The sequence below is a fragment of the Cyprinodon tularosa genome, unplaced genomic scaffold (assembly GCF_016077235.1).
Source record: "Cyprinodon tularosa strain WSP-4 unplaced genomic scaffold, ASM1607723v1 ctg71, whole genome shotgun sequence".
Taxonomy (NCBI): Eukaryota; Metazoa; Chordata; class Actinopteri; order Cyprinodontiformes; family Cyprinodontidae; genus Cyprinodon; species Cyprinodon tularosa.
The window spans coordinates 848,588-868,966 of record NW_024039463.1 but is presented as its reverse complement, the minus strand read 5'-3'; the positions used below and the strand labels follow the sequence as shown (position 1 = coordinate 868,966).

General features: G+C 36.3%; 1 protein-coding gene across 2 annotated transcripts in view; it reads right to left on the bottom strand.

Moving 5' to 3' along the window:
* LOC119772342 (anoctamin-1-like) overlaps positions 1–20,120 on the bottom strand; it is a 35,154-nt gene extending 15,034 nt beyond the window's left edge. Inside the window, exons 1-21 of one of the 2 annotated variants that reach the window (XM_038268699.1) lie at positions 20,002–20,120; positions 16,406–16,518; positions 14,246–14,415; positions 13,821–14,126; positions 11,392–11,487; positions 10,861–11,033; positions 10,610–10,664; positions 9,387–9,438; positions 8,590–8,645; positions 8,240–8,287; positions 8,019–8,083; positions 7,569–7,703; positions 7,310–7,470; positions 5,531–5,613; positions 4,794–4,805; positions 4,197–4,271; positions 4,042–4,098; positions 3,487–3,561; positions 2,618–2,819; positions 2,248–2,359; positions 2,091–2,148 (exon numbers count right to left, since the gene is read on the bottom strand). In XM_038268699.1, the coding sequence (XP_038124627.1) occupies positions 2,091–2,148; positions 2,248–2,359; positions 2,618–2,819; positions 3,487–3,561; positions 4,042–4,098; positions 4,197–4,271; positions 4,794–4,805; positions 5,531–5,613; positions 7,310–7,470; positions 7,569–7,703; positions 8,019–8,083; positions 8,240–8,287; positions 8,590–8,645; positions 9,387–9,438; positions 10,610–10,664; positions 10,861–11,033; positions 11,392–11,487; positions 13,821–14,126; positions 14,246–14,374 (1,950 nt within the window). In that variant the 5' untranslated portion in view covers positions 14,375–14,415; positions 16,406–16,518; positions 20,002–20,120. The remainder of the gene's footprint in view (positions 1–2,090; positions 2,149–2,247; positions 2,360–2,617; positions 2,820–3,486; positions 3,562–4,041; positions 4,099–4,196; positions 4,272–4,793; positions 4,806–5,530; positions 5,614–7,309; positions 7,471–7,568; positions 7,704–8,018; positions 8,084–8,239; positions 8,288–8,589; positions 8,646–9,386; positions 9,439–10,609; positions 10,665–10,860; positions 11,034–11,391; positions 11,488–13,820; positions 14,127–14,245; positions 14,416–16,405; positions 16,519–20,001) is intronic. The other variant, XM_038268698.1, reaches the window with a different exon arrangement.
* Between the last annotated feature and the right edge of the window lie 259 nt (positions 20,121–20,379).

The window sequence follows — 20,379 nt, the reverse complement described above, 5'->3', positions numbered from 1 at the left end:
CTCTGCACTGTTCACACTTTGACCACTGCTGCACTTTTTGTATTTTTCTATAACTTGAGCCATTTGAAATATCAATGCAACGTTCATAAGCTGTATGTAACGCAATTTCGTTCTGTATGCACCCTGTGCATACAAAATGACAAATAAAGAAGTCTAAGTCTAAGTCTAAAGTCTAAGTCTATAATAAATTTCATACCTCAAAATCTTGGATGAAGAAAAATCATTTTAAATCTACGTCTGCTGGAGGCAATGTCTCAAGATAAGATATTTTAGTAACTCATTGCCTCTTTTTCCATTAAGACACTCTGATGTTGGTTAATAGTCTGATCAAGAGAATGTTCAATGTTGTCTAGAAAGTTCCTTATTTGAAAAAGAATTCATCTTTGTGAAATCATATCCAGTGATCAGAGCCAGGCTTCTTTATCAGCTTGTTGAACTTTATTTTTAAGTCATCAGCTCTGATTCTCTTACTCCAGCTGATGATGGAAGAGGAGAGCCCAACAGCATGTTGCTGCAAACACTGAAGGAAATAAGCTTCCTTAAGAAGTAAAGTCTGCTCTGTCTCTGTAGACAGTCAAATTTGTTGTTCCGGCTAACAACAACGTATTTATGCTCCTCTATTAGCTGCACTTCTTCTACCAAGTTAATAATATTCAAAGTGTTCCTGTTTCTTTTAAAGTCTACAATCACCTCCCTTGTTTTGTTTACATTCCAGATCAGATTATTGTTTTCACAACAATAATCTATATTTAACACCATATATTTGTAGTATTTGTAGTCAGTCACCCACTCAGTCATTGCAATGACGCCCTCTCCATGTGACTGACACAGGGCATTCAAGTATGTAGCCTAAAATAACCTTGCAGGGCTTCTTCCGATTCCTGTGAACATCTTTCACAGTTTACAGTTGTTTTTAATAAAGGTTGTCTCTTTTGAAAAGGGCTTATAATCTGAGCAGAAAAAGATGGATAGTGATCTCATTTTCCAACAGGAGGTCTTTGCAGATGAATGAGTCAGTAGTATTTGCATAAAAACAAGTCCAAAGCTTCGTTTTCTCTGGTACAGCAGCTGTTTGAAGATTGGCAGTCCAGAGAGACTGGGGCATAATTACTGCAAAATCACCAGTTAATGGCAAAAAGTGCAAGTCTGTAGGTTAGCAACAATGAAACTGATGACATCATGTGTAGTATCTGCAAAAGCAGAAAATTGAATGTAAACAGAATGCTGATCTTCTGGGTCCTTGGTAGAGCTTGGAGTTCTTCTAACTTGATTTCTTAAGATCTCACATTGCCCATAATGATCAATGGAAGAGATGGCTTGTATTTCTTGCTCCTCTCTCGTCTCCTTGCTCCGGCTCTGTGTCTTTGCTGCCTCCTTTTCATCTCAGCTGGTATTTGCAGAGATGGTTGAAATATTATTTTGGGGTTAGATTTGTTATTGAGATGCTCATGGTGCAAACAACCAAGTTACTGTTTTTGTTACGGCTATGAATAAAAAATGTCCAAAAAGGGAAAAAAAGTACTGGCAAAATCCTTCTAGTAGCACAGCGTTTAACACCAAAGGGCAAAACAAAAATGGGAGAAAAAAAAAATTCTAATAATTAGAACGTCAGACTAGCTGTGCAATTCCACAGTGCAGCCACCTTACTCATGGTAATTCTTGAGCAGAACTGGTCAAATAAGTATTCGATTTTATCACCACTAACAGAAAACAAGCTCCAGATATCTTGAAGGCCTGCAGTTCTCAACAGTGCAGACTGAGGTTAAGCATAATGAAGCATGAGATTCAGTAACAGTGTAATCACATTATTGTTACATTTGGATTGCCTTTATGTATAATTTGCAGCAGTGTTTGTAGCAGCACAATAATAAGTCTACTTTTCATCTTGAAAATAATCTTAAACAAGATACATGAAATAGAAATTCTATTTCTAAAGCAGTGAGCAAGGTAAAGTCATACTTTTAAAATGTTTTAAAAAGCAGGTGTCTGGTCTTTTTTTCTTTTTTTGTTATGTGCTTATTTTTATGTTAGGCAAACATTTCTCTATGTTAATAAGAATAAACATTATCTCTATGCAAAACCAGACCTACCTCCTCCATGCGATAGTCTCCGAAAACGTAAACATAATCACCTGGCCTCCCAGCAAATCTGTACAAACAAACCAGATTGCATTCAATGAATTTGATGCCTTGTCTTTTTTAAATTGAGGGGAAAAAAATAATAAAAAATAAACTGGTTGAAACCCACCTGCCCTTGAAGAAGGCAACATAGAAAATAGGGGCAAAGGCGTTCATGGATTTCAGGAAGAAAGACTTAAAGATTAACCGCTCTTCAAACTCTTCCTCGGTCTTAGGAAGTTCTGGTGACAAAAACAATTTCAATGTGTTAACAATACAGTGAAATCCAATGCTGTAACAAACTTGTACAACTTAACCGTTACATAAATCTAATTAAATTATTCAAATATGCTAAAGTGCATACATATTATGTGATTCATTGTTTTCATCTGTAAATGTTTCTCTATATAAACATCATGTCTGTAGAGCGAAATAAACCCTGTGAATAATTAACCACCCTTTTTCAGTGGTTTGCTTTATAACAGAATTAAACAGCGTACCAAGCTCAGTCAGCCACACAGCGATTGCTCCATAGACCTCTTCCAATACCAGAACGACCAACATGTTGAGGACGATGCCTGTGGTGGTTACGGTCATTCTCACACTGGCCTTGGCTTCGGGATCAGGGTTCATGGACCAAACACTTAACATGCAGATGCGATAAACTACCACACCAAACACTGCAGAAAAGGTGACAAAAATCTAGAAATAAACAAAAAAAATGGAGAAAAAGACATGGTTAAAAATAATTATTTAAAATGAGAATGCAATTAAAGTCATGGTGCATTTAAAGATTTTGTTTTGGACAAGATTTTCTGTTTTCTTTAAAAGGGGTCAGGCTTTCCTGAAGATTTTTCAAACTTTCTGAAGATTTCCCAAACATTTTCAAGAAAAACTTTTTTCAACTGACTTAATTTAAAAAAAAATCAAAATCAAAGAATTTTTTTTCAACACATTTAAAAAATAATAAGCATTATGATCACAGGCTTTTTTTTATCTAAAAAAAAAAGAAAAATAACTTTACAAATCCATTTAGATACTAAAAAAGCGAACATTAAATGAAACAAAATAAAATGCAGCAAAGAAATATAAAGTAAATATTGCTCTGAATCACTTTAAATACAATAACATAGCAGCTGATTGAAAGCAAATGAAAGCAAAACAAAACAAAACAAATAGATTGTGATATTCGTAAGAAATGAATCACCTGATTTTGATGAACTACCTGTTACATCAAAATAACCATAATAACCCTCTGTCTATTAATCCACCTAACCCTTCTGTTTATCAAAAGATTAACTATAAGGTCGACAAAGAGACAGATGGCAAATAGAAAGGTGAGAACATGAAGAGAGTCTGAGTGCAGTACCAGCAGCAGTAAGGTGGACACATTGATGAGATAACCTGACAGGTGATCCTCAATGTCCAAGGACTCGGGTTCTGCCTGTTAAGGCAAAGATACTTATTACTTGTCCACAAAAACAACATCATCCTTCAAATTACATTATTCTGTGTGATGGGAAGTACAGTTCTGCATAGATAAACACTTTTCAACGGTGGGGAGGTTGCATGTTTGGCTTCTGAAAGGACAGAAATCTCCTCCCCTTTCTCCTCTCCCTCCTCCGCTTTATGTCTCTGTCAGTAATCTGGGCTAATCTCAGCCAGCTAATCTGCTTTGGGCTCAACCATACACAGTGCAGGGAGGGGGTTTATTGTCTACTAATAAAAAACTAATATACTACTAATATAATAAATATGCCCTAAAATTATTTCACAATAAGTTCCTATTATAAACAATATCAAATGGTAGAGTTTGTCCTAATATCAAATGTTACTGTGGTAGCTTATTTGTATAAATGGTTCAATAATATATGTATGTGCTTCATCAGTAGTTCCAGCCGTTTATTGTGCAGTGAAGAGGTACCTGTGAGGTCAGCATCTGGTCCGTTTCTCCATCTACACCTTCTCCAGAATGAGTCATCTAAAATAAAGGACAGATGGTAGAGCATGAGAGAAAACCTTTAAACCATTAAACGTTTGATAGCTGAAAGGAATCTGAACCTTTAAATGTTAACAAACCTTCTTTTTAGCCAGTGATTTTAATTTTGCCTTCTTCTCCTGAAGAGCTTCTTCATATTCAGGTCGCAGTTCATCCTGCAGTGTGCATGCAAACAAGTCAAATTACAGCATATTTGAAGTCTATATTTCAGGTGTGAAAAAAAGACAGTCACTATAAGCCAAATGTGGAGAAATATGTTGAAAATGTTAAGAATATTTATACAAAAAGGCCTTTTTAGCATTTACATAGCAGATTCTTCTACGTTTTTGGATAAAACTATATTTAACCAGTAAGAATAAAAATAAATAAATGATTCAAATTATCAGAATTATTACACATTTTTATTTGAATACATTTTATGAAACCAACCTCCAAGGAGACATTGGCATTAGTTTTATTTTGTTTCTTTACATTTCCAGTGACTGTTTTGTTGTTGATGTTGTTTTGATTAAATCTATTCTATTCTATTCTATTTTATTCGATTCTATTCTATTCTTTTCTATTCTATTCTATTTTATTCTATTCTATTCTATTCTTTTCTATTCTATTCTATTCTATTCTGTAATACTCTATTCTATTCATGTTAAAGAGTTAAACTTTTATATGAAACATCCTACCTGAACTCGCTCCTTCAGGCAGGAGAAGACATGAAAAAGTCAGAGAGAACACAGGCGTTAGACTGTTATGTTTTGAGTTGCAACCTTGCTGTGCCCTTTAAGGCCAGGATCAATCAGGTTACTGTTCTTTAAAGCGTAACTGTCTGGCAGCAAGAGCAGTGTTTTGCTATTGAAAGGCAAGTAAGAGGTCAGGAAGTAATGAGAGACTTCCAGGAATAAGAGCATTACGTCTGTGCTTTCTCTATGTTGTAAAATGTTCTCTGAGGCCATTACAAGTTTCCTTTTTTCAAGGGGAGAAATAAGGGTAGGATTCTTTACTTTTATGTGACACAAAAACAAATACATGTTAGTGTGTGTGTGCTCCTGTTTTAGAATAAGAATGAAGACAGGTTTCAGTTTTTAACCTTTGCAGTAAGAACATTTTCATGAAGCGAAAACATTTTGGCTGGTCCTGGGGTGCTTTTTGGTAATAGTTAGGTTTAGGCCTACAGTAAGGTGTGAATTGGGTCACGGTTAGGGTGAGGTATGCACTGGTAAGGGTTAGGCTAGGGTTAGTTTAGGCTGAGGGTTATTGTTACGGTTAGGGCATAGAAAGGTTTGGAAATGACAGAAAATCAGTGGAAGTCAATGGGAGTGAACTCATGGTTCTCGCTACCTATACTCAATGAGAATAAGTGTGTGTTCTCAATGGAGTGTGTTGGTAATGTCCAAACATGAAAAACAACCTATTTTATTACCTCTTCATGCTCTAAGCTCGTCAGGTCCCATGAATGTTTCAGACACATCTGTCTCCTCTTCCAGTGTTCAAGGAAACATGCAGCTAAAAAAAAGATTATATACATAAGATATAACCTTTCACAGAGAAATGTAAAATCTGATGTTTTTTATTTACATCAAGCTTGAAAATCCCCACTGTGTTTATATTTTTAAAAGCATTAGAGGGCAGCTGGTTGTGTTCAGCTCTAATTGGAAATTACTAAGCCAAACTTAACCAATCATTTCAACCCAATCATTTCACTCACCTCACTACTTAAACCATTTGCACATTTTTATTTTGTTACTAAAATCAAATTGTCATCTTTTAAGACTTTATAATAGTACAACATCAACCATGCTGTGGATGTTTGACTTTCTTTTTTTGTAAAAATGATTATCTTAAAGCTACAGTGTGTAATTTTCAGCGACATCTAACGTTCAGACTGCAGACCGCAGCAACATGAACATCTCCCACCCCACCGCTTCTCCCCCCCAACAGTACAGCGAGCGTTACGGGACAAAATGTCTTCCACGACGTTCGCATCACCTACCTTCTCAAGTGATGAGGTTTGTTTACATAGATAATTTTAATACTGCCATCTATTGTTCAGTACCGTCTCAGTTCATCTCTCTCAACTTGCCGTAGATACTTTCAAGCGTAATGGGCGATCTCGCAATCGCTAGTTTGTTGGCTCTGCGCTGCCGTAGCGCAAAGATGTCTGCCTCCATGGCTGCGAGACCCGCTCCTTTGTAATTATACATAACAAATTCTAAGGCAACGCAAACATTAAGGTTAAGAGGCTGAGCTCGTGGATGATGATAAATAACATAGTTATGTATAATATATTACATTTCTGACTGTATATCCCTGTAAATATTACACGCTGTAGCTTTAAATGTGTTGCATATACTTGTGTTGAGCACCCCCTGAGTTGATCCTTTGTAAAACAGCCTCTCAAATGTATAACAGCTGTAAGTCTTTTTTGGAGCGTCTCCTCATTATAAAAATTTAGCCTAAATGTTTTATCTTCTTATTATTTTGTAAAACAGCTCAGCCTCAGTTTGACTAGCTGGAGAATATTGGTGAATAAAAAATATTATGTGTTGAAATAAATTACTGCAGACAGTAACAGACAGAGACTTATTTCAAACTTTTACCAGAGTCAGACTAATGCAACTAAGAAAATGACTGCATAGAAAACATCTCAAGTACTGCACTGAGTGGAGCCTATACAATATATACAGACCACTGTACTTAGTGCTAAAGTATTGGACGTCTAATCTAATCAAGGAGAGCAGCACAAACAATAGATCAGTTGTTGTTGCATTAATTGAGTGAGGTTAGGTTTTTAAAAGATGTAGAAAAAATGTATATGTATTTATAAAAAGAAAAAGATTAAATGCAAGGCAAGCATTTCAGCACTTAATAAAGAAAGATATATTAGTATACTCTTATAGTATTTCAAAAGGTTCATCTATGTAGTGGTAAAGAATAATTAGATTATCATCTTAACACCTCCTGTCTGTTTCCAAGCCAATTTAAGCTGGGAGAAGATTTTTTTCTGTCCTGCATCTGCTTTTCTAATAATGAGCCGAAAACATTATTGTCGCTGAATTCTTGTAACCTCTAACCGTGGTCAAACAATGGATTATTTACTAATTGAGGGTGTGGGAGCCTTTCTGTCATTGGCATGTTAATTGAACTGGTCCTACCTGCATTAACATTTAAAAAAAAGTGCATAGTAGGTGTATATAGTTACCCCACAGGGACATGAAGATAGCAAAGAGAACAGTGGCGCCATTGTCGAACAGGTACGAGGCTCGGGCCAGTGAGCACACTGAACTCAATCGCCAGTAATCACACACAGCATCACACAGTGGACACATTGTGATGTTCAGGTTGTCATCACAAGTCTCCTGACTGAATAGTACAAAGTTAAGCAAATAGAAATGCATGATTTTAATCTCTAATTGTTTAGACGTATTAATTTTGATGAGCATATTTAAACTTCTGCCTACCTTGGCACATTGGTATCTACGGTAAATATGCCATACAGGAAGACAATGATGCCCAGCACAGAGGGTGGTATGAGAAGCTGAGTATAGACACCCAGCCAGGCAAAATATAACCCAATTTGCTCTCCAAAGTACTTCCTGTAGAGAGAGAAGATAATTAATCTAGAATTAATCATATTTTGTGTGTCATTTAGACACAGTTTAAATAACTCAAAAACATTTTTTTATGGTATTGAATCAAGAAGTTCTAAAATACTTGTATCGTGTTATCTGTATGTTTTCATACCAAGCAGACTTTAGAATGATTGACAATTAGGAGGACCACTTATTTTGATGATCCACCCAGAAAAAGAACACCCTTCACTATACCTTTAACTATGTGTGACTATACTGTAAAATGCAGTTACAAGCAATCACAGAATAATAAATGTGGTTGCTAAAGCTTCTCCATACCTGATTAGGTCAACAGGCTGATATTTGAACATGACACCATAGTTGGCCCACTCTTCATGGAGAAGCTGAAAAAAAGACATATTACACAGAGGTATAATATATCTGTTTATAAAACTGAAAGCTGTTTGTGCCTCATTGCATCTTGATTGACTCCAACAAATATATTGAACCAATTATTTACAAGGTTTTTTCCAAAGAAAGTAACTTCTATTGAAACTTACCTGTCTGTCATTCCGTTGATCTTTTCCTCCTTTCCATGTAAATGAACCCTAGAAGCAGTCAATATTTTAAGCTCATGCATATTCAGATATTGCAATGGTAGTCAGACTGCAAACTGTATTGGATTTCCCCTCTACAATGTGTGTGCTGTTCCTTTTGGGTGGTATATGTTAATTGGACTGTGATAACTTTGATCTAATATAAACTAATATAATTTGAAAACATAATATGCTGTTTGATATGGAGGTAACATTTGTTTTCAAATGTTAAACTACAAAAACGCAAAATAAAAAAAATAAAAACACAGAGAAAAACCAAAGAACAGTTGGATAACTGTTTTCAGTTTACTCACATCGTGCAGAGGGAAGGCAGAAATGTAAACACCTCGAGCCAGCAATGAGTTGATGCCTTAGGATGCAAAAACAGAGGATAAAACAAAATCTATACTGAAACCACTGGGAATAGATGAGAAAAGAATAAAACATTTATGAAAACTTTTTTAACAGCTGCTGAACTAATGCATACAGTCTTAAAACACTGCCTATTTTCTTGCTGGTTAATGTGAAAGAAGGTTAGATGATAAAAGCCTTTTAACAGTGACTTTCGTAACAGCCAAATGACAAGAAAAAAAACAAAATAGGGTTATCCCAATTTTGCTATATTACAGCCTTTTAAAGATTAGGACTTTTTAAAAGTTATCAAATTCATTTATTGTGGGTCCCCTACGCAGCCTACTTAAGTAAATTCCATCCAGGTCCCTTAGAAATCGGAAACCTACAGCCCTTATAATTCATTTTATACAAAACATTGTCTCTTATTTTGAAGTGAATTGCTCTGCTTTACTTTGAAAGTCCAACGTTTAAACCTTTCCTGTCAAACTTTCTTAAAAGTGAGTAAAAGCAAGGCCTGTTGACTATAGTCTACAAAGTTACAATTTAAAAAAAAAATCTAGCTCCACTTCAATGACATATTTAGGGAAAACCTTAAATGTGCTATAATTGTAGACCCATAGATGAAGCGCATCTACAAATTAAAGCAAGATAACGAATCAAGACCTAAAATAGAGGCTGTGCCTAATTGTATTGCATTGGAAGCTCGCAGAGCCAGGAATTTTAGACATGTCTAAATCTATCAAAAGTTTAAACTCACCTGTGGTTTGGCAAGTGCGTGTGCAGGTAGTACGTGAAATTATCTCAGCAACCTGGTAGCAGACATATCATTAGTGATCTACCTAAATCAACAAAAATACTTAGCAGCATTTCATCATACTACCCATAGTTTCACAGACTTAGAGGTTCTATTCCATGAACTTTGCCTTAGTTTTGCCTGCTACTTTCAGTAAAATTCTTGCAACAAACTGGTTACCTTCATGGAATTTGGAAGTTAATATTGAGAAGTTAAAGGATTTTTTTAAAGAACTCTTTAGGAACTTAAGAAATACTTCCCATGACTTTCATTGATCTTCCTAGAAGCTGTCATCAACCTCCATTCATGGAACTTTTCTGGTATTCACCAGGTACTTTCCATTAATTTAAAGAAGCTTTCATGGAGGTTTATCTTAATTATTGCATACCGGTTGTTTGTGGAATCTTTATTCAGCTTCAATGGAACTTACTCAAGTTCTATATGGTATCTGGAAAGTCCCATGTCAATTTCAGAACATATTTAATAAGTTCTATAAAAGTGGCTGGTTGTTGTGGGACTGTCCACTAAAAACATAAAATTAAAGTACAGCAAATGTTTCTTAAAGGTTCCAGAAAGAACCTCCAAAGTAAAAAAAAAAAAAAAGTGTTGAAGAACATTCAGAAAGTTCAGGAAAGTACCTGAAGAGTATCAAGGAAGTACTTCATTGGTTTCTGAAAAGTTCCACACACAGTCAGAGCTTGAGAGCTTCATAAAATATCTGACAGATTGCTCTAAAGGTTTCACAATGGTCACTTTAAACACAGTTCTCAAAATACATACTCCTGTTTCCTAAGAATACCTTCGAGTTCTAGAAAGTAAAAAGTAAGTTCAATGAAAGTTCTGGAATTGATTTAAGTAGGTTCGAGGAAAATTATTTGTAGTGTGAGGGATTGCCTTTGACTCAATGATGCAATCAACGATGCAATCAACTGGTTTTCCTTAGATAGAAAACTTTGAATCAATTTTACTGTATGATCTGGTTGCATTGTAGGGTGTCTTGAGATTTGTGTTGTGAATTGGTGCTATATAGATAAACTGAATTAAAATTGAATTGACAGCACCTTCAAATGTCAAAAATATATTGGGGTTGTTCATGGAAACCTCAAGAAAAGTCTGGCTAATAGTATAAAGTGCTACAAAATACTCTATTCAGAAGACATTTGGAAGATATGATCTCATAGACTCACTATTCTGCTCCTTGTTGCATTGTCAAATAAAGTTGCTGTTGACTTGATGTCATACCTGCAGGAAATGGCAATATGAGAAGGAATTACTATCTTTTGAACTGCAGGTGTGTATTTATTTCGGTTTTGCATTTAAAAGTTTTGAAAATTTGGAACAATGTGAGAGGCAAACAGCCTGTTATATAAATCAGTACTAAACATTATTGAATTTAACCATAAAAGAAAACCAAATATATAAAGGCCCAGGTACTTACAGGTGCAGCTTGTCTCTGATGAATGAGTGTTTGAGGGTTTTGAAATGGACACGCGACTGCGAGTCTTGGTGGATGTCATTGTTGGGGACGTGGGGCTGAAATGGTCTGTTAAGTTGGTTGACAACAGTATCCCACATTCCAACAATGCCTGTCCTTTTCCGCAATTCACATTTCTGTTTAAATGAAACGAAAGTAAAGAAAAAATAATAATAATGTTTGGTTCAGAGATCTAATAGTTATCTGCATTTTATAGATTTCTAAAAAGTAGATGGTAAGTAGCTATGACTTTATGAACATTTATATTACTGTTTTAGCAACTTGGACCGACTTTTTGGGGGGATATTATGGTTATAGTGATAACAGTATCCAGAATATTCATATAGTCTTATATAAGCCAGGATGCTGCAGTTTTAGCATATTATAATTGATCAGTCTCTATGTATCCTGCTTGTATTGATAATCTGCAGAAATCTGCCAGCAAGTGTCTAATAAAACCAATATATTCACTATTCAAAGTGGAAAACCCCTTACCTTTTTCACAGCGACCTTAATCTTCTGTAACTCTGCTTCACGACTGAGAATTGACCATGGGATGTGCAGTCGAATAAAGCTGATGCCATTTGACTTCTACACAGAAAACACATAGAAAAAACAATAAGAAGAAACGACACAGAAATTATGTATCACAGATTAAGCTGACAGTGCAAAAGCGATCTAGAAATAAGTATACATTTCAATCAAATTAAATGTATTTACCCTTAATTTGATTAGGAAAATAAGAGGATCTGCCTATGGAATGGGGATTTTTATTCTTAAAACAAAATATTTAGATAATATGCACTTCAAATAAGACAACACAGTTGTTTTTCTTATTTCAAATGTAAATTGCCTTGTTCAATTGGCAAAGTTTCTCACTTTTCCATTTCAAGAAAAAATGCACTTATTTAAAGAAAAAAATACTTATTTAGATTAACTTTTTTGCAGTGTAAATCAATACCTAACATTTGTTTAGCTCTCTGTTCAGTACAAAATAACCATTTAGTGTTTCAGTAACGTTTTCTGATAATAATCATATAAGATAGACGTCTAGAGGTTATTATTTCCTGCTGCTGGTTTTCAACAGAACACCATGCCAAGAGAGGAGAATCTTTATCAATTACCTAAAAGAGGGAGGTTCTAAATATTCTAAATAAGAAAACATTTCAGAACAATTTGAAGTCAAACCTTTCAGGAAGAAAAATATCCATGAGTAAAAACACATTTAGGACAGTTGCTGTTCTAAAGGAACTGCTTTGAACTTAAAGGTTTGGGAATAAACATTTTGCCAATCATTTTATACTCTTTCTGAAAGTTGCTTATTTTGAAATTTGGCCATGGCAAAAAAAAAACCACAACAATATATAGTTAATTACTTTACAATTCTGGTAAAAAAAAAGAAGAAAAAAAAAGAAAATGGAGACCATTTTGTTTAGAGAAATTTTCCAAGTACATATCAAAAAAGGTCTGCAATATAAAGGTTTTCCTCTGGACAAATTAATCCTAAGGTCAGATGGCTGATGGCAGCAAGCTATACCTGTTTTGCAAAAAAAGAAAAAAAAGAAAAACTAGCAAAATAAACCAGACTATCAGCACAAATATTTTATATCGACAATGAAGTGTGGGGATGAAAGAGACATTGATTTAGGCTTCTTTGCAGTCAATAAATAACGATCCAGCAAAACATAGCATAAAATCTACAACAGACTCAGCAAAAAAGAAATCAAACATTTTTCACATGAGAAATGCTCAAGGTACACAGACGCCAATTGTTTAATAATAAGTTACCTTGTTCTGATCCTGCACAAGCAGCTGAATGCTTGAGTATGCTTAGTTTTTACCTTGACTACAATACCAAACTCAAGGTTTCAAACAGAATTGAATACATACACAATTGAATACATGCTGCATGCCCAACGTATTTGCTCCTTAAATATTTTCTTAGTACTTAAATTATTTAGATCATTAAGCAATCTTAAATTAATCATCACATGAGAAAAGACAGAAAAACAGTTTGCAAAGAAAGTTATGATTTAATAATGGAAAACAGCTGCTGCAAAACCCAAACTGCACCCTATCTTAAGCTCATGAAGTGATCGCCGGACATTGTGCTTTAAGGGGAGTGGCGGTCTAGTGGTTAGGGCTTACAGCTTGGAATCCTGAGGTTCTGAGTTCGAGCACCACTCCCACAGACTACCACTTTGGGTCTCTGAGCAAAGACCCTTAACCCCACAATGCTCCCTGCTCACAATGGCAGCCCACTGCTCACCCAAGGGGATGGGTTAAATGCAGATGTAAATTTCTCCAATGTGAGATTATTTAAAGTTTATTATCATTTGTCCAAATAGTGATCAGAATTCATGGTTTAGCTAGTTAGGGTATATTGTCCAGGGTATAAGGTAGCGAAATGGCATTAAAATATTGCTACCTTTTAAATTTTTGTTACAATGCTCCTTTTCTGAAAAGTGCCACTTTTGTATCAGTGCTCCAAAAAACATTTTAAAAAACTCCTGACAGCCTTTTAAATGGTAGGCTGTGAAATAGGGCTTTGCACTCATTGCTTAGAAGTGCAGCTCTTTCAGACACACATCAATGACTTAGTTCAGAGTTAATGGGTTGCTATATATTACCAGTAGATATGTTAATAATTTGAGAACTAATCAGGTACAACCTTGTAATCAGGGATCCTAAATAAATGCTTAAGTGTAGCATCCCTTCAGCATACACTTTCAATAGTGAATGACTCCCTAAGAAGGTCTTGTAATCCAGCCCTTGGCTCAAGTTACTTACAGACAGGGTTTTTTAATCCACATCCAAAACAGCATCCAATTTAACCTACCAGCAAATGTTGTTCAGAGACCAACACAACAAAATGCTACAATGTAGATTTTTTTAACATTTCAGAGACAGAAGGTTGTACCCACTTCTTTGTCACGTTCAATCTGTAGTCCAGCCTCCAGCAGTCCAGCTTCAAACTCCTCCCTCATAAGAGCCTTCTCCTCCTCAGAAAGCTTTGAGTCTTCTGCATCTCCCGCTGCTCCGCCTGCCTCCCCAGATTCTGCTTCAGTCTCCAGTCGAACTGGTAGAATTATTGGCAAATTCCCATTGGATGAAATTGATAATCTGGGTTTAGAACCCCGCCTCTTTTTGCATTTGTAACAAAGTACATAGTCCACTTTTCTCTTCCCATCAGCAAAAAAGAGTCCAGGTCCAAGATCAATGCCAGAATCCTTACAAACAAACAAACAGACAAACAGGTATAGATTTAAGTGACTAATTGATTAACACTATGAAACCAATTTCAAGGTCTTCAAAGGCAATCTATATTAATTCTAAACTGTTATCTTACTGGTGGTGGGGGCTCATTGCTGTCAGGTGGGGTGACAGCTCCTCCATTTGCAGCATCAAGTCCAAACCCAGACAGCGATCGTGCCAGTGACACAAGCTTTGCTGAGTGAAAGGCCGATGACTCACTCATTGCTTTGGTAAAGGATATCTGCTCTTTTCCGTTTCATCCCTCTGTTGGAATGAGAAAGGTAAAATCTGCAATGCATTTACTTTAAATATGTGATGTGGTTCACATGGGTGTAGTGGTGGAATCGTTCGTTTTTTTGTTTGTTTTTTGGGGGGGGATTTGAAAGCATAAGATATTTTATATAATATTATATATATATGTGTATCTAAAAAATATTAGCAAATCTTAAATCTTTAAAAAAAGTGAGACTCTATTTATAATTGCACATTCCTTTTTTATATTTCTATCCTTTTATTTGTAGATATCAGCTCAAAGTCTATGGATTACTTCAAAACAATGATATCAACATTTAAAATCTTTGTGTACATTTACATATTTAGCATTTAAACGGTAGTGAAAATGGGAATTTTGAACATTGCAAGAGAATGCCACATGGAACACCATAGAACATTTAAGGAAAAGACAGAAAAAAAAATCCTAGGCAGTCTTAACAATTTTCAAAATTATTGTCATGACAAAGATTAAGTGCTTGTGGTCGCTCCGCAGTATAGATAAGGAGCATTAAAGATTTAAGATGTGCCAAAGTGGCAACATGTAGCTGGTCACGCTGATAAGATGTAGGTGGCCATTCCTACCGAATGAGGAACCTCACCTGAGCAGTGACGACCAGGGAGATGCTTCAGATCACAGTTTCCAGCTAATAAAGAATGTCTTGGAAGTGAATAATATCCATTTCAACCATTTAGTAAGATTTGCTTAATGTAAATTTGAAGGAAAGTTAAGTTTTGAATGACACGATCCACAGTGAAAGTGTGCTTGTTCTAACATAAAAGCTCTAGAGAAAATCTAATCTGTCCTGTCTTTCACTAATTTGAAGGTGCAGGTTTAAGATTAAGCAGCTGCAGCTTTAATCTGTTGGGGTAATTTGGTAAGTGGGCACATTTTCTGGATGTAAGAATAAAATCCACTGTTGCTTGTCATTACAATGGGGGAGCGGCTGCCCCTTTATTGTGTCCAAATAATTGAAAAATGAGCGCCCTCAGTGATGAGGACACATTGTATGTTTTTTTTATTTTCATACGTGCCCTTTAAAAGGCTGTGCATGCAAGTGCCAAGTTCTGCTACTTTCTTTCTCCTTTTTGTCAGCTGTTATTTAGAATCCGCCACTTCTGTCTGTTTCTTTCCAGAGTTCAATGTAGTGCTCTTTAAACTCAGAAGTGAGCATTTGCGAGAAGTCTGGCCAAAGCTTGATGGACTGGAGAGAACAGAATAATGAAGTCTGTATTTTCAAGGAGTCACGAAGAATGTAAAACAACGCGGAAACAATAAAACAGATTAATAAATTATTTTAATAATCGTCAACTAATTTAGTAATGGATTAATCCTAACATTTTGCATTCAGGTTGAGAAACAGCTTTTGTCTATATATATGCTTTATCCAATAGTCTTCTAAGAGTGAAGTTTTAGCTTTACTTGGTTTAAATTCTGTGTTAAATTCTCTTTAAGGAATTTAATTTTGGCACACAATTATGAATCGATGAATCGAAAAAGGAATTGACAGATCAATCGATTAGCAAAATAATAGTTAACTTATTAATTAACTCAACAACATAGAATGGGGGAGGTAAGCAGGATGTGGAATTGGAGTGTCAAAAACCTAACAAATTTTTAAAGATAGACCTTAAATATGTGGCTTTGCCTAGTCTATTTCACATCACAAATTAAAATATTAACATTTACAGTATAAATATTTAAAAGTAAGAAAGTGCTCCATAAAACACACACAAAAAAAGAAACAATAAAGAAAAATTTTCTATTTTAACTGAAATGTACCTTTTTGTCACTGTTGCTTGGGATTTATTTAATGCAAAATACTTATTTTACTTTTTTTTTTTTTTTTTCTTTTTTGCATGAATTTGAAGCTGTTTTACTTCTTTACTGTTTTGTGTTTGACCTGAAACCCATAAATCCCCCAAAACTTAAAGAAAGAACTTTCCCTCAGGCAATAAGCGGAAGGTCTACAAAGACACTTACTTAAAGTAATGGTCGAAGAGAAGCTCCTACAAAATACTCAGTAATCCACATACATAATGGTCCCAGGAAAGATCTGCACATAATCTGTCCATCCACTTCGCAAACAGGAAAAGCTGTGAGACATGTAAACACAGCAACAGTAAACCAAACTGCATGTGCTCACTATGCACATTGCTTTAACTATCAGTCCTTCTACACATGTGTACCAACTTGACCGATAATCCTAATTAACCAAGCATTAGCAAGAGTAGAGCCAAGATGCAACTGAAGACTATCACCTCAGACTTAGCCCTTCACACTTAGTGCACTGAGACTGCTGCAGTCTGTTCCAACTCATGTGTTGTTTTGACCAGATGAGTCTGAAGTTTAGAAGTCCAAAAAAAAGTATTAATTTATATTATCAACAGACAACAATGGTAACTCTGCATGTGATCAATTTTACTTTTCAGTAGAAACAATAAGAAACCAAACTGGTCTCTTTTAACATCCAAATGTTAAACTTCTGTGTGTTTTTCATTAAGTTTGTGTCTTGTTTTAAATTTTAGAATCACAATGTCTCAAATTGATCCCCGGTAAAATGCTCCCTTAACTTTCTTATTTTAGGATTGGGTTGATGAAATGGTGTCTTTCCTCTGCTGATGATCATTGTCCTGTTAATAAAACAAGTTTCAAGTCTCAGATAACAGAGGACACCGAGTTCAACAATCTACTTCCCTGCTGTCTCTAAATGTGACAACTTTTTGCTGAAAAATTGTACAGGTTGACAGCACCTCGTTAGTGACATAATGCGTTAAAACATGTTGGGAGGCTGATCACAATTTACAACTTCTTTATTCAGTTTAATATCTTGAATTGGATTCATTAAATATGTTCTAGATAACACAGATTCTATTTTACCTATCAGCTCTGAATTCAGACTGAATTTATTGTTTTACTTCTACGCATCTAGATTAGATTAGAGACTTTGGACCTGTGAACTTTGGTTTTGTAATCATTCACTGTTCCATCATTCCCCGCCCTCTGGTTCAAGTCATTGTCCTGTTTTTTCTTTTTTTTATTCTCCCAGGTGCATTGTTTCTGTCCATTTGTATGGATACTACAGACTTTTTTGTATGCCCTTTGTGTTTAAAACACCATCTATCACCTACATTTTTGAGTGTCTTGGTAAAAATGTTAACTATCTGATAGGAGTATTGTATTTTGATCACAAATAGGTATGCAAACATCCAATCCATGATCATACAATTACTTTTTTACTCTTTTTTAAATGAAAAATGTTTATAAAATTTTTTTTTTCACACATTTAGGTTGCTTTCTCGTTACATTGCTGGGGAAATAGCTATGAAATTGTAGAGTAATCTGTGATTAAATGTACACTTTGCAACCGGTGTTGATTTTCCAGCGAGGCTCCCCCCAGAGGGCGAAAGTAAAAGTGCACTGTCCTAAATATGCACAGCTGTTCTCCTGGTTTCTCCGTCAAGCCAGGCGCGGTTGTTTTGAGCTTAGCAGCGAATGACTAATGCTGCGTTCACACTGGACGTAGCTGGCGCGACAGAAGCAGCGAGTTTACATGCAAAGTCAATGGTTGACGCGCGTCAAGGCGCAGCAAAAGGTCCCGCGGCGCGTTTTGAGCAGCAGGCGCAGCACGTCTGAGCAGCTGAAGCAGCGCGTCGGGCGTCGGGCTAAGCATCTGACGCAGGGAGAGAGACACGGCGCTGATGATCACTCCTCTTAAACAGTTTATTGACGCCTAAATTAACTTAAAATGCAGAAATCTGCCGGCAGAATATGCAGTTTGGATTATTTAGATGAAAAACACCTACCAGCTGGTGAACCGTGAGGAGGCAACCCGGCCAGAGGCTGCTGATGAAGGGATCCCTTCTGTCAGCGCACCGCTGGTATGTGGGGGTCTGAGCGGCTCCGACAGAAATAACATTGGGAGGCAGGATTGTAATCTGGATGAACTGACTGCACTGATTAAGTTTTCAGGTGTATTTTCTCACTTAAACACATATTAAAACTACTTTATTCCCACTGATCACAGCAAATATATCTGCAAGGCAGAGAAAGGATAGTGAAGCTCCGCCCAACGCGCGTCAGACACACTTTTGCACCACGCAGCCAGAGCAGCAAAGCTGCTTCAGCCACGCCTCAGAACTAACTGGTACAAGCAGCAAAAATGAATCAGCAGACGCGATTTTGCTGCTTTTGCTGCGTGAACGTAGCATAACTGCACAAAGATCGCCACTGTGCTAGCAACGAGAATGCTTTTAACTGGGGGCGTGTAGCAGTTCTCGTCGTAAAGCAAGACTGACTCTCATGAGACTTCTGAGCCTGTGGGTGCGGGTCGGTGCTCCTGCAGTTGCAAGTGCAGTATTTCCCCCACAGACCACCAGGGCGGCTGAGAATACCTTTGTTCAACCTGAAATGACTCGTTTAATCATCCATAACGTTATGGAGCACATTAATTAACTGAAAAATGTTGCATAGTGTGCCTTTAAAGAAAATTGATTGAATTTATAAGTTAGATTCAATAAATAGTTACTCATATCCCCAATAAGAGAGAGAGAGAGAGCTATAGGTTTAACTAATCTGCAACAAATTCCCTGTGAAGAGCAAAGGTAATTGACCTAGAATCATGATACCTACCAGCCATTAATGCTCCTGCTGCTTTAAAGACTGTTTACACTGTGGACATGAGTCAACATCACATACATTTCTTTGAAAAAGTCTGCATCGCTGCGTCACAATTTGTGCGTTTATGTGAGTAGTTCTGTTGCTTTGAACTAAATATTGAACTTTACCCTGATGTGTGGTGGATTTAGGTAGATGCCCCAAACTTTAAAATATCATATTTGGTTCTGATGCGACGGTAAAACAAAATCTATTCTGGTCATAATAATGTTGCATATTATTATGTTTTATATTTAGGAGGCGGCGTTGGGGAGAGTGCGCCACTGCGTGTGCGCCTCAGCGCGGGGGCTTAAAGGCTTGTAAGCCTGCCGTGAGCGCAACCCTGCACCCTCACATTGACCCAAACAGGAACCACATCTCCAAATCCAAGCAAATTACACAACCCTTTTTAAAAAAACAAACAAACAAACAAAAAAAGAACAAATCCTACTGGATTATTTCACTCTAACAATGATACAAAGTATTTGGGTGGGATTTGTTTGAAATTAAACTTAGTTGATATTCAAGTCCTTCATCGTGTAGGCCTATAAGGTTTTTGAAAAGTCTGACAAAAAACAAAACAAAGCTAGGCTTACGTCACATTACACCATTTCCTCCTTTGCTAATTAATCCCGAGATAGATGCTTCACTACGCTGATCATCATATGTGGTTAATTAAAAGCAACAGTTGTGCGCACACAGAAAACATTCAGTGCACCGCTTTGAAGACAACATGTAATAAACAATTAAAACCCTGGATTAGTTTTATTAACTTCTCTGGCTAAGAACAAACAAATCACATAAAAAAAAAAACAATATGTAAAAAGATGCTGCAAATCTACCAGAGGGCATATAATAACCCAAAAGAGACTAGATGAATTAAGCGCACATAATAGCTAAGAAAATATAGACAGGAAACTCACCAGCGTCCGTGGGGAAACAGTTATATGTTAGGGGGATAAATGATAAGACATGTCACTGCCTGAAGCGCTGAGATGGTGGACAATCCGCGCGCGTTCTCGGAACCACTGGCTTATTGCGCGCGAGCAGGGCTGCTAATTCCCCGAGCAGTCCACGCAGAGAAGGAAGGAAGGTGTGGGTATATTACTGAGCCTTGCATGTGTGCGAGAACGAAGCGCTTAGAGGTGAACAGACTCTCCCACATCTATCTATCTATCTATCTATCTATCTATCTATCTATCTATCTATCTATCTATCTATCTATCTATCTATCTATCTATCTATCTATCTATCTATCTATCTATCTATCTATCTATCTATCTATCTATCTATCTATCTAT